Consider the following 13688-nt stretch of genomic DNA (forward strand, 5'->3'; position numbering starts at 1 on the left):
GAAAATAAGTATATTGCGACTTTAATTAATTACCTTTATATAACATCTATTATGTAATTATACCTATTTTATATCATTTTATTATCTTAAGTATGTATTAGTGTATTATTTATACATAATATTTATATATGTAGTAAGTATAAGTATTAGTGTGTAAATATTTGTATGTAAGTTTATGACTGCACCGCCTACGTCGATGGTTTTAAAATGTCCCTTTATTTTTATTTTTATTTTATTTTATTTTATTTTTTTTTAGGGAAATAAACAATAAGATAATCTTATAGGATATGAATATAAAAAAATACATATATCAACTTTGATTGGCTTGTCTGGAAGAGATGGCTAATAAGCCTAAATAATAATTCATTCATTAATTAAATTGAAGAAAGGACGACCGAAATGGAGCGATTTTTTTTAAGTCGTTTAACTATGTGTAATTTAGTTAATTAGTGTTAAATGTAAAGTCTCTCTTATTGCGTACCGTAAAAGTATATAAAATCCATGTTTAGTAAAAGTCAAAGTAACAGCCTGTAAATTACCCATTGTTGGGCTAAGGCCTCCTCTTCCATTAAGGAGAGGGTTGGAACATATTCCACCACGCTGTTCCAATTCGGGTTAGTGGAATGCACATGTGGCAGAATTTCGACGAAATAAGACATATGCAAGTTTCCTCACGATGTTTTTCTTCACCGCCGAGCATGAGATGAATTATAAACACAAATAAAGCACATATGTATACTGGTGCTTGTCTAGGTTTGAACCCGAAATCATCGATTAAGATGCACGCGTTCTAACCACTGGGCCATCTCAGCTCTAAATCCATGTTTTCTATTCATTAATATAAATTATAATATCATCAACTATACCATTGAAAGTTTTAATTAACTTTCTGATGCCATATTTCTGTGGACTGAGTAAATTTACGTCCCGTAGGATAATTCTCGGTAGATTGAAGGTGTCGTTTCATTATGGGCATTGCTAAAGTACCTAATTTTTTGTAACATAGCATATGTTTGGAAAAGGAGAAGGCCTCCTAAATCGAAATTTATCAATCCAAGTAACATATATAGCCATAAATAGATTTTCTAAATTTTTGCGAGTATTTATTATTTATTTATATATTTTATAAATTCTAGTAGTTCTAATTCTAGGCTATCGGTACTTACTGTTAGGAATATTCTGTTAGTTAAAAAATAGGAAAATCGTTTTTTTTTTTTATGGAATGGGTTGGCAGACGAGTATATGGGCAACCTGATGGTAAGTGGTCAGCATCCATAACCATAAACAATGACGCTGTAAGAAATATTAACTATTACTTGGGAACTAAGATGCTATATCCCTTGTGCCTGTAGTTACACTGGCTCACTCACCCTTCAAAACCGGAACACAACAATACTGCGTTCTGTTGTTTAGCGGTAGAATATCTGATGAGTGCGTGGTATCTACCTAGGCGGGCTTGCATAAAGCTCTAGCACCAAGTAAATTTGTCTATGTCATGTCATATAGAATAAGCAAGACACAATAAGGCAGTTGTGATATTGATATACTTACAAATATTTTTTATTCTCGTAAACATCTGATAATCCAAGAACATGCGGATGCTCGATCAGTTTCATGATAGCAATCTCTCGCTCCACCTGAAATTACATAAGATAAATATATTAATACATTAGCTGTGCCCGAGACCTTGTACACGTTTGAATTAAAAAAAAAAGTATTGTAGCCTAAGTTACTTCTTATTATATCAGTTATCTGCCAGTAAAAAATCCCGTCATAATCTAGAATTTAGAATTCTGTCAAAAATAAATTTTGACCGACAGGTGATAAGCCGGAACAAACAGACAGACAGACTAGTAGTTATATAATTTACAAATAAATAAAGTAGTTTATTTAATCAAAGCTGAAAATGAAGTATAAACAGTACGTATATATCCTTTTTTTTAATAAAGGAATAGTACTAATGTACATTTTAAAGGATTACTATTATTGATAATTACTTTTCCAATTAACTTGTCTTTGGAGTTATGATAAAAAAAATACTCCTTTACAGTGGTATGGTGGCCATTGGGAACTGTCGGGAAAGTATGGCAAAGTGGTTTTCGTGAATGGCTACTCGACGATAATTAGCTATCCAAAAATTAGCCTGGTACAAATGATTGAATTGTTTTAATAAAATTAGTGTATTCGCGTCGGTATGGCGGGCTGTAAGCCACACCCGAGAAGTATGGCATTACTTTTTTTTTTCGACTATCTGAAAACACAAGCATTTTAGTAGAACAAATCGTTCGACACTCGTTATTTTTCCGACGCGTTCGATTAAAGCCCACGCGATTGGGCCGCCGGTGCGAGCGCTATGACCATCATTTCCTTGCCTTTACGTAATTAGATCCTTCAAGAACCGCCATACTGGTACAAACGACAAAATATTTTGTCATTATCATCTCCCGGTCTAATACAAGATTTTATAGATGATAAAAAAACGCGGAGTTAATACCTGTATACCTAAGACTTTTAAATGTTACAAAAGAGTAACTACTGAGTTCCTTGCCGGTTCTTCTCGGTAGAATCTACTTTCCGAACCGGTGGTAGCTTCACTTAATTGTAAAATGACGATTCAAAAGTGCTTGTAAAAGCCTACTTGAATAAAGTTTATTTTGATTTTGATTTTTTAAGCATTAACCTATTCGTTTTCACACAACCCTAGAATTTTTTCCAAGTTGACGCTTAATTATATAAAAAAAGAGGTAAGCTACAAGATAAGTTGCACTAAAGACCGTTTTAAGTTAATTCTCTTGTTAACAATGCCCCTTCAATCAAGCAATTTAAGCGTTTAATTGGTCTAAAATTACTTGCGACGCTGGCATGCTATTGTCCGCTCGCAAGGGTCAGATATAATGGTTATGTGTACAAACTTATCACCTTTCAAACTGGGACCTTTGAACTTATCTTCAGCAATTCAGTTGCAGTCATTAAAAGGAGTGCTAAATATGATCTTTCGTTTTCAACCGACTTCCAAAAGGAGGAGGTTATCAATTCGTCTGTTTTTTTTTTTTTTTTTTTTTTTTTTTTATGTTTGTTACCTCATAATTTTTCACTGGGTGGACCGATTTTGATAATTTTTTTTTGTTTGAAAGGTTGTGCTTCCCGTGGGGTCCCATTTTTTTATTTTTTTTTCCGATGATGGTATCCATGTGAAAACGACATAAGTCTTAAATTTGCATTATGTATATGCGCGACAAATAGGTGAATAACTGAAAATCACGATAACCAATTTTGATAATTCTTTTTTTATTATAAAATATATACTACAAGGGTAATTTGGTGAAAGTTTGGTAAGGTTCTGAGCACAGGATCCATGACAAAGTAACGGAACGGAAGGGAACGGAACAATTCTGAGGAGCACGTTAGCGATACTCGGTCGAATCTTTTATTTATAGGTTATTTGGATATTTGAGTCACCTTCCGTAATGTGGTTATGTTTATGTAATTATCATAGTCGAATATTATAATCAACTAGCTACCTACCCCGGCTTCGCACGGGTGCAATACTGATACTAAATATACTACAGAATTTGTTTATATACGACATCACATCGCAAACTTCTAAAATTATCAGTGTTTCTTTACTAAATTGTTCATGTATTATATACACAACCTTTCCTCTTGAATCACACTATCTTTTAAAAAAAACCGCATCAAAATCCGTTGCGTAGATTTAAAGATATAGGGACAGAGAAAGCGACTTTGTTTTATACTATGTAGTGATGGAACTCCTATACGGCTCGCAGTTAGGGTGCGATATGGGGCAGAATTTCTTACTATCTTTAATCAAATTTTGTGATGTGATGTCATATGATGTACGAAATATATTTGGCTTTTTCAAAGTTTTTTTGCTGAGTTCGATTACAGCTCTTTCAAGGGATCCTTGTAGTTTACGCCGCGTGACGTATTAAATCCGCATTTTCGAAAGTCTATTTTTGCTTTATTCGCAAGTTTCCTTTGAAATTGTCCTCGAAGTAGTTTCTGACTCATATAAACGGAACGCTTAATCTATCCATATTAAAAAAAATTAGTTAGTCAACATCAGCTTCACTTAAAATCAAAAAATAAATAAAAATTTTAACAAAAAGAAAAACCGACTTCAAACAAAACACTATTTTAAAACAAATAAAAATGCACTGAAAAGTAATAAAAATAATTGCATATTTAACATATTTTTGAGAGTCCTCCTAGGTAAAATGAAATGAAAAATATTAGACTACTTAAAAGTCGATTTACGATTATATAATGTAGTTATAATTATTGCTATATTTGGAGTCGGTGTCAGCCAACCTATACTATATCTATCAAAAAACAATACGGGAATACTTTAAGAAATATGTTTCTTACAAATTACCTTTTATACGATATTATACTGGGTCAATCAAGAAGCTCGTATCGCTTCTTTCTTTTGATTGTTGAAGCGTGTGCCCGTGGCTGACACCGGCTCCAAATATAACAATAACTACGTTATATAATCGTAAATCGACTTTTAAGTAGTCTAATATTTTTCATTTCATTTTACCTAGGAGGACTCTCAAAAATATGTTAAATATGCAATTATTTTTATTACTTTTCAGTGCATTTTTATTTGTTTTAAAATAGTGTTTTGTTTGAAGTCGGTTTTTCTTTTTGTTAAAATTTTATTTATACTTATTATTTTTATCAAGCTATCCTTTTTACTTTTAACGAAATGTAAAAATAAAATAAACGGTCTCCGGCGCGGCACACTTTTTTCAGTTGTTTAGTATGGATATAACATATCTGTTTATTAGAATATCATTAGATACAAGTCTCGAAAAGAGAAATTGGATCTGCTAATAATAATCTTGAAGCTATTATTAAAGTAACAACTTGGAAATTTCCCACTGCTGGGCGAAGGTCTCCTCTCCCTTTGAGGAGAAGTTTAGGAGCATTCAATCATTTTGCACATGAAAATTCAGGGGTTTTGAACCAATCATCGGTTAAGATGCAAGCGCTCTAACCACTGAGCATCTCGTCACTGTCGACACAGGTATTATTGCCATCGGACTAAGAGAGAAAAATACTTTGGCCAGACGACCTGAAGATATATATATATATTTTATGGTATAGGTTGGCGGACGAGCATATGGCCACATAGTGTGCCACCAACCTTGGGATTTAAGATGTTATGTCCTTTGTGCCTGTAGTTACACTGGCTCACTCACCCTTCAAACTGGAACACAACAATACTGCGTATTGTTGTTTGGCGGTAGAATAACTGATGAATGGGTGGTCCCTACCCAGACGGGCTTGCACAAAGCCCTACCACCAAGTAAGATTATTATTTTAGTTCGTAAACGTATTGTCATACCTTCATGAGCACTGATTCACTAAGTTTTTCACGATTAATGATCTTTATCGCCACCTTCTTCCCAGTCACGCAGTGGACGCCGAGCTTTACGAGACCTGTAAACAAATATAAAACATATATTATAGTATTACCCTTTAATATAACACCTCGCCTCATTGCCTCCGCTGGTGACGGGAGGGCTGGTTCGTTTTTGCCCAGAGGATCGGAATTGCGATTCAACGGGGAAATGGAATGTACAAGGAGAAGAAGAAGAAGAAGAACTTTATTTGTATGTTTTTTTTTAAATGCAGACATGTACAGTCGGGGTAAGAAAAGGTTCGTCATCTTAAGATCTATTTTCGTGTGCTCAGTGCGAGCGATAATCTGCTTTACCGAGAATGACATATTGCGTCGCAATGATTCGATGTTTAGATTCAAAAGGTGCTAAGAGTTTAAGACTTTATAAAGGAGTGAATTTGAAAACTGACGAAGGTTTTCTTACACTGACTGTACTTTACTAAATAGGCTTTGCTATTGGTGAAGTAAAGGTTCTAGTGGATTTTGCCGAAAGAGTAATGAAATGCAAGATAGGCATCGGACGTTTTCAAATCAAGAGTTTTCAGGTTTATATGTTTTCAATTTACTTTATGACCTATGTATATATAATACATATACTCTTTAGTATTGCGAGGGCGACTAGTGCAGCTCATTCTTGCGGACTGAACTGGTCGTCTTCGCCTTTGGACTCCACGTCCACTTACGACGGAGTGGAGTCATATGCCTTCCCGGAACGTATAAAAAAAGAACCCCTTATCCTGAGTATACTCATATTAAATACAAGTAAACCATATTTTCTGGAACGTGTATCTTCTTAAATTTGTTTTATGTAAATTAATTTAATCCTATTTTTAGTTGAAAGCCGAGATGGCCTCGAGGTTAGAACGCGTGCATCTTAACCGATGATTTCGGGTTCGAACCCAGGCAAGCACCACTATATATATGCTATATATATATGCTTAATTTGTGTTTATTATTCATCTCCTGCTTGGCGGTGAAGGAAAACATTGTGAATAAACCAGCATGTGTCTAATTTCATATATATTAAATCATATGTGTATTCCACCGACCAGGATTGGAACAGCGTGATGGAATATGTTCCAAACCTCCTCAAAGGGAGAGGAGGTCTTAGCCTAGCTATGGGAAATTTACAGGCTGTTGATGTTGTTGTTTAGTTATATGCATTATAAACAACGTGTCGTATTTTAGTTTAGACAGTAGAGTTAGTAAAATCAACTTTTCTAAAAGTATGGATGAAAAATTATTTAAGATTTTATTTTTATTAAAACTTTTCAAGTGAGTTCGAACATCTGGTTCGAATGACGAACGAATCGGAAAGTTTGACAGGAAATCACGAATGAAGTATCGAAGGAAAATAAAATTTCAACGAAGTACTCATTTTCTTAGTTAGAACGTATTTACAGAGAGTTGTATATTAAATTAGGTTTTGTTTACGACTAGTTCTGGATCGCGGCTTTGTCTGTGTGATGGTTAGTATTTGGCATACTATATATTGAAGCGATAACTTCTTATAGAAAGACGAATTCAAATTCCTTTATTCAATATAGAAGCATTATACTTATTGATTGTTAAATTAAGCACTACCACCGGCTCGGAAAAAGACACACCCTGAACTGCGCAGAACCGGCGAAAGAAACTCATGGGGTCTTTTTTTGATCACTTATTTAAAGTTTATTTTGATGTTGTACGCTATTATACAAACAATCTGGGGACACAGCAGTGCCACTGCCGTGCCAAGTCTCGAGCAAAACGGGCACGGCCGTACCATCTTTTCTGGAAGCGATTCGCGACCTTTTCGCCCCCTCCACATATCTTGGACGTGGACAAGGCTAGGAGTTAAGTTTTCTAGATTAATTATTGTATTGGAGCATGTAGTCGGTAATGACCATCATGATTCACACATAACAAATAATCTGATCACAGGTCTCGTCAGTAACATTTGCACATAATTCCAGGCAGCAAGCAGCTTTTAATTTGTGCTCATTGCTAAGTCACTATAATTATAATATAAAGAAAACTATTGATACACTTAATAAATCTTGATTTATAACTACAAAATAATTTGAATAGGACTTCGCTTCTATGAGATCTCAAAACTTTTTACGATGGAAATACTGCATCGAGAGACTTGGTATTTTTTTACATTTAATGTTTTTGGTGGGATAAAGATTACTAGTCCAGCCTTTATAGAGAAAGGCCGGTGTACCCGAAATCAGTCAAACTGTAATTAGTGTTATGGTATTGAATTATACTAAGTATCTTGTTATGGTGTGTGTGTATGTGTGTGTGTGTGTGTATGTCAAAAACAGTGGCGCTATAATTTAGGTGCTAAGATGTACTCCCTCATCCTTCACGGAAAACAACAATACTAAGTACGGTTGTTTGTCTGTGAGAATATATTCAGGGCTGCACAAAGCACTAAGTAATTTTTTGTCATAGTTCCCTGAGTGTCAGCGATGTGATTTTAAGTGCAGCTTCTCAATCGATCTGCAAATTGCAATCTCTGTACCCTATAATATCTCCTGTTCAATTTCCTTCAAGAATGGCTATCAAGACTCAAATTAATTAGTCATCAAACTTTATTGGTGATAGTATAAAGTAAAAAAGTAAAGTAACAGCCCGTAAATCACCCACTGCTGGGTTAAGGCCCCCTCTTTCATTAAGGAGAAGGTTTGGAACATATTCCACCACACTATTCCAATACGGGTTGGTGAAATGCACATGTAGTAGAATTTCGATGAAATTATAGACATGCAGGTTTTGTCGCGATGTTTTCCTTCACCGCCGAGAACGAGATGAATTATAAATACAAATTAAGCACATATATATAGTGGTGCTTGCCTGTGCTTGATCCCGAAATCATCGGGTAAGATGCACGCGTTCTAACCACTGGGCCATCTTAGTTCTTTTATTAAGTATAATATATAATATTATTTAGATTAAATACTATGCAATAAAGTGTTATTATATGTAAGTTACTTGTCCCAATTTCGTCCGAGTAAAAATCATATTATGTATCCCTTTCCCTTAATGTTGTAATTGTCAAAAATATTTTACTGCGAATGATTATGTTACAAGACTAGCTGTGACCGCAACCTTATATGTGTTTCAATTTAACAAATTAAATATTATTGTAGCCTAAGTTACTCCTTATTATATCAGTTATCTGCCAGTGAAAGTCCTGTCAAAATCGGTCCAGCCGTTCCAGAGATTAGCCGGAACAAACAGACGGACAGAAAGAATTGTAAGAAATGTTGTTTTGGTATATGTACCCTTTATACATAGTAAAAAAGGGATATTTTAATATTACAAACAGTCACTTCAATTTTATTATATATAAAGAGTATAGATAAACAATTATGTGAAATTTCAGCCTTCTTGAGTAATCTTGTATGTCTCAAGACAAGTGATTTAATAACAATCATGTATATTTCATATTGTTTATTTATTTATTTTTATTTATTTATTTAACACTTTTTGTACACCACAATTACTATTACAAACGATTACAGAATACACAAACTAAAAACTAATGGTGAAATAAAGGCGGCCTTATGGCTTACTAGCCATTTCTTCCAGACTACCTTGGGTTAGAAAGTTGTCTGTGGAAGACAGTATAGGGTGGTGCAATTATAACTACTCTTAAAATGAATACAAGCTAAACACATACATAAATAAATAACAGTAATAAATATTCAATAATGTGCATACGTACATATATCAATAAATACCTACATACATACTTACATACATACATACATACATACATACAAGTATACATATAAATAAATACATATATATACATAATACATACATATATGACGTATTAAAATCATGTCGTCATCGTTACTATGATGAGAGATAGTAGTTCTTAACAGCGTTTTTGAATGCATGTAATGTTTTTAACCCCCGACGCAAAAACGACGGGGTGTTATAAGTTTGACGTGTCTGTGTGTGTGTGTGTGTGTCTGTCTGTACCACTCTAGCCGCCGAACGGATGGACCGATTTTGATTTAGTTTTTTTTGTTTGACAGTAGAAAATGTCGAGAGTGTTTTTACGTAAGTTTGATGAAAATTGTTCCAAGATGGCCGCCGCCACAAAATGACAGATTAGATATTTTTTTTAAACTCCATCAATATGGGTATCAAATGAAAGGGCTTGACTAGTAGAATACTATTAGATATGACAAATTTAAAATACAAGATGGCTGCTTCTACAAAATGGTGCTTTACCTTTTTTTTTTTTTACAACTTGTACAATATGGGTATCAAATGAAAGGGCTTGACTAGTGAAATACTATTAGGTATGAAAAATTTAAAATCCAAGATGGCTGCCTCTACAAAATGGCGCTTTATGGATATATTGATATCATTTGATATCCATATCCATATCCATCCATTTAGACTTATAGCGAAACTATAAGCATAAGAGGGGTGTTATAAGTTTGACGTGTCTGTCTGTCTGTCTGTGTGTCTGTCTGTCTGTCTGTGGCATCATAGCTCCCGAACGAATGAACCGATTTCAATTTAGTTTTTTTGTATTATAGGTGTTTTACGGGCGAGTGTTCTTAGACATGTTTGATGAAAATCGGTTTAGCCGTTTAAAAGTTATGGGGGGTTAAAGTGGGGAAGAAAAACCGAATGTCTGCAAATATGCTCAATTGGGGTATCAAATGAAATGTTATGACTTGTACATCACAAAAAACATTAATTAATGATTAAATAAAATTATTAGATAAAAAAAATAATTAAGAAACAAAAAAATTAATTAGTAACTAAAATAAAAAAGAACAAGATTGACCTTAAAATGTAATCTTAACTTATATGTTTTAAATCAACAAGAACCAACGTATTTACAACTTAACCAGAGATATTATAGGGATGCTTACCTTTAAAAAGTATAAAATAAAAAATTAAATTAAAAATTTCAGAAACCCCCGCCACAAAAAACATAAGCTACCTTTAAAAAGTAAAAAATAATGAAAGAAAATTAATCCTAAAGTACCTATATGCATAAGTATGTATTAATATTAAAAAAAAAAAAAATTCGCGTTGGGGGACCGAGCGCTATTGTACAAAATAATATTAAGTGTTATATAAAAGATGAGATAAATATTAATACATACTTATGCATATAGGTACTTTAGGATTAATTTTCTTTTATTATTTTTTACTTTTTAAAGGTAGCTTATGTTTTTTGTGGCGGGGGTTTCTGAAATTTTTAATTTAATTTTTTATTGACTGTCGAATACTCAATGGCAAGTCGTTCCAAAGAGTTACAGCCTGAACAGTGAACGACTGGCTGTAAAATTTATTGTTATGAGCGGGCATTTTCAGTACGAGCCTACGTGTTGGTCGAATTCTAGGCTGGTCTCCTAAAAATTCAAATTTCTCCTTCAGATAATGAGGAGCATTTGGATTAAATAACACACAGTACAGAAGAGAAAGAGTATGCAGGTTCCGGCGACGGCGTATAGGAAGCCACTTGAGCTTTGAACGAAACTCTGAAACGTGGTCATACTTTCGGAGGCCGAAAATAAACCGAATAGCTAGATTTTGTAATCGCTCAAGATAATTAAGTTGATCCTCGGTTAGATTAAGATAGCTTGCGTCCGCGTAATCGAGTATTGAAAGAAGGAGAGAGTTTGCAAGCATAGTTTTGGTAGGAATTGGCAGTACATTTTGAAGTCGTCGCAAAGAACTTAAGGAGGCGTATGTTTTTTTTCCAATCTGCTTTAAATGCTCCGACCAGGAGAGAGTACTATCAAGCTGTATGCCAAGGTCTCTAACAGTGGAGCAGTAGGACAAGTTAGTGCCATTGTACACAACACGCGGCATCTCCGCCCAATCAACCCTTGCCATCATGGCCGGACTACCAATAACAATGACCTGTGACTTTGCGGGATTGATGTTGAGCCCATACCGTTGACTCCATTTATGGATAGCCAACAAATCATTGTTAATGGCAGCGACAGCATCAGTAAATTTGAATATCATCTGCATACATATGGTAGAGAGTAGAGATGACATGAGTAATTGAATTAATGAAGATTGAGAAAAGTAAGGGAGACAACACGCCACCTTGAGGTACCCCAGCGCGGACTTCGCGCCATGACGAGTATGATTCGTCCACACGAACTCGCTGTCTTCGACCACTGAGGTAACTTTGAAGCCAGTCTTTTACGGATGGAGATATGTTAAAAGAACATAACATACTCAACAAGATGTCATGGTCAACGCAATTAAATGCGTTACTAAAATCAAGAAGCACTAAGATTGTGAGTTGTTTGGAATCCATGGCCAATCGAAGGTCGTCTGTGACTTTAACTAAAGCTGTAGCCGTACTATGACCTGCTCGGAAACCTGATTGGAGAGGATTGAGAAGGGAATGCTCATTAAGGAAACTATTTAGTTGGTGTGAGACGAGCTTTTCAAGGACCTTGGATAGGAAAGGAAGAATTGAAATGGGACGGAAATCAGAAGCTGTTAAGGGATTACCTTTTTTAGGGATGGGGATAATTTGCGCATCCTTCCATGTATCAGGAAACTTGCTGCAGGTAAGGGAAAAATTTAGAATATGGGTCAAAATGGGAATCACAATATCGAGGATGGGAATGATCATATTACGGCTGATACAGTCTGTACCAACAGCATTCGAGGATATAGACATAATGTTCTTTTTAACATCACATTCGGTAAAAGACGTGAAGCTAAACGGAGGAAAAGTAGGAGTTGGGTAAGTAGAAATAATATTTAATGTGTTGATTTTATCGCCACTATTAAGTGGGTTTGAAAATGAGAAGTGTTGACTCAAAAGCTCAATATCTAGATTAACAGGAGTATTATGGGAAGATTTACCAACTCCGAGTGATTCAAGAAATTTCCATGTTTTCGCTGTGTCGCCGTTCTCGACAGATTGATAAATATGGCGTCGTTGTGCATCTCTACAAGATGTATTGCAGCGATTTCGCGTTTTGTTATACTGCTCCCTGTTAGAGTCGGAGTCATTTAACTTAAATTTGTACTTGGCCTTATTCTTTTGTTTTATGAGATATTTTATTTGGTCCGTCAACCAAGGTGCTGGAAGATGTTTTTTTTTAATTGGTTTTATAGGTGGATGTTTGTCATAAAGCTGCGTAATTAACCAGTTAAACACATTAAGTTTTTGGTCAATTGTCTCAGCAGTGTAGACCGCAGACCAATCTAACTGAGCAGCATCATCACAAAGACGGCTTTGATCCATTCCACCAAAACTACGCTGCAGAAGTATTCTCGGTTTGAATTTAGGAGGACGGAGTTTGTATGAGAGATAAATCATGTCATGATAGGAAAAAGCAGCGGCGGAACATTGGCCAAATTTAGCAACAGAGTCTAAGGAAGAGACCATGATAAGGTCAAGAAGCGATGGAGAACAGCCGGGGAAATAATGGGTAGCCGATAGGGGTAAAATTTTTATATTATGGGATTCTGTTATATCCACTAATTTCTTACTATTGGTGTCGCCTTTAAGTAAGCATGTATTAAAATCACCCATTATAATGGAATGGCTGTAACTAGGTGTTAAATTACCTAAAAGGGATTCAAAAAAAGAATAGTAATTATTCTGAGAATTAGGGTTATAATACACGCCAATTTTTTTTATATAAAGGCAAAGAAAATAATGTAAATCCTAAAAATAATTTAGAGGTAATATCATCTCTTAGTAGTTTCCAACTTGTCAGTTTGTAAACATATTAACTTACGAACTCCATTGACATCGAACCTCATTGCAACAGTTACTAAGTTACCAGGAAGGAGTCTTATGGTGCGGTAATGGCTCATTTACTAAACAGGTAGCTTTTAAAATACTTTATAGTTTTCTAGAAATGTATTTCATTTGTGGTTCATCATCGTCAACAGCCTGTAAATTTCCCACTGCAGGGCAAAGACCTCCTCTCCCTTTGAGGAGAATGAGAAGCATATTCCACCAATGCGGGTTGGGGAAATACAAATGTGGCAGAATTTCTATGAAATTAAACACATGCAGGTTTCCTTACGATGTTTTCCTCTACCGCCGAGCACGAGATTAAAAACACAAATTAAGAACATATATTGAATATATATGTGCTTAATTTGTGTTTATAATCTCGTACTTGACTGGGTTTGAACCCGCAATCATCGGTTAAAATGCACGCGTTCTAACCACTGGGCCATCTCGGCTCTACCAAATATATATTTCTTTCAAACGTTTGGTCTCTTCGCCCCTAAGAAGAGCACC

At 34.9% G+C, this 13688-nt stretch overlaps 1 protein-coding gene across 1 annotated transcript in view; it reads right to left on the reverse strand.

Moving 5' to 3' along the window:
* Window positions 1-13688, reverse strand: part of LOC124541986 (serine/threonine-protein kinase BRSK2) — a 64349-nt gene that overhangs the window by 29124 nt on the left and 21537 nt on the right. Inside the window, exons 3-4 of the mRNA XM_047119931.1 lie at window positions 5375-5469; window positions 1552-1637 (exon numbers count right to left, since the gene is read on the reverse strand). Of these exons, the coding sequence (XP_046975887.1) occupies window positions 1552-1637; window positions 5375-5469 (181 nt within the window). The remainder of the gene's footprint in view (window positions 1-1551; window positions 1638-5374; window positions 5470-13688) is intronic.

This window comes from Vanessa cardui, chromosome 29 (genome assembly GCF_905220365.1).
Source record: "Vanessa cardui chromosome 29, ilVanCard2.1, whole genome shotgun sequence".
NCBI lineage: Eukaryota > Metazoa > Arthropoda > Insecta > Lepidoptera > Nymphalidae > Vanessa > Vanessa cardui.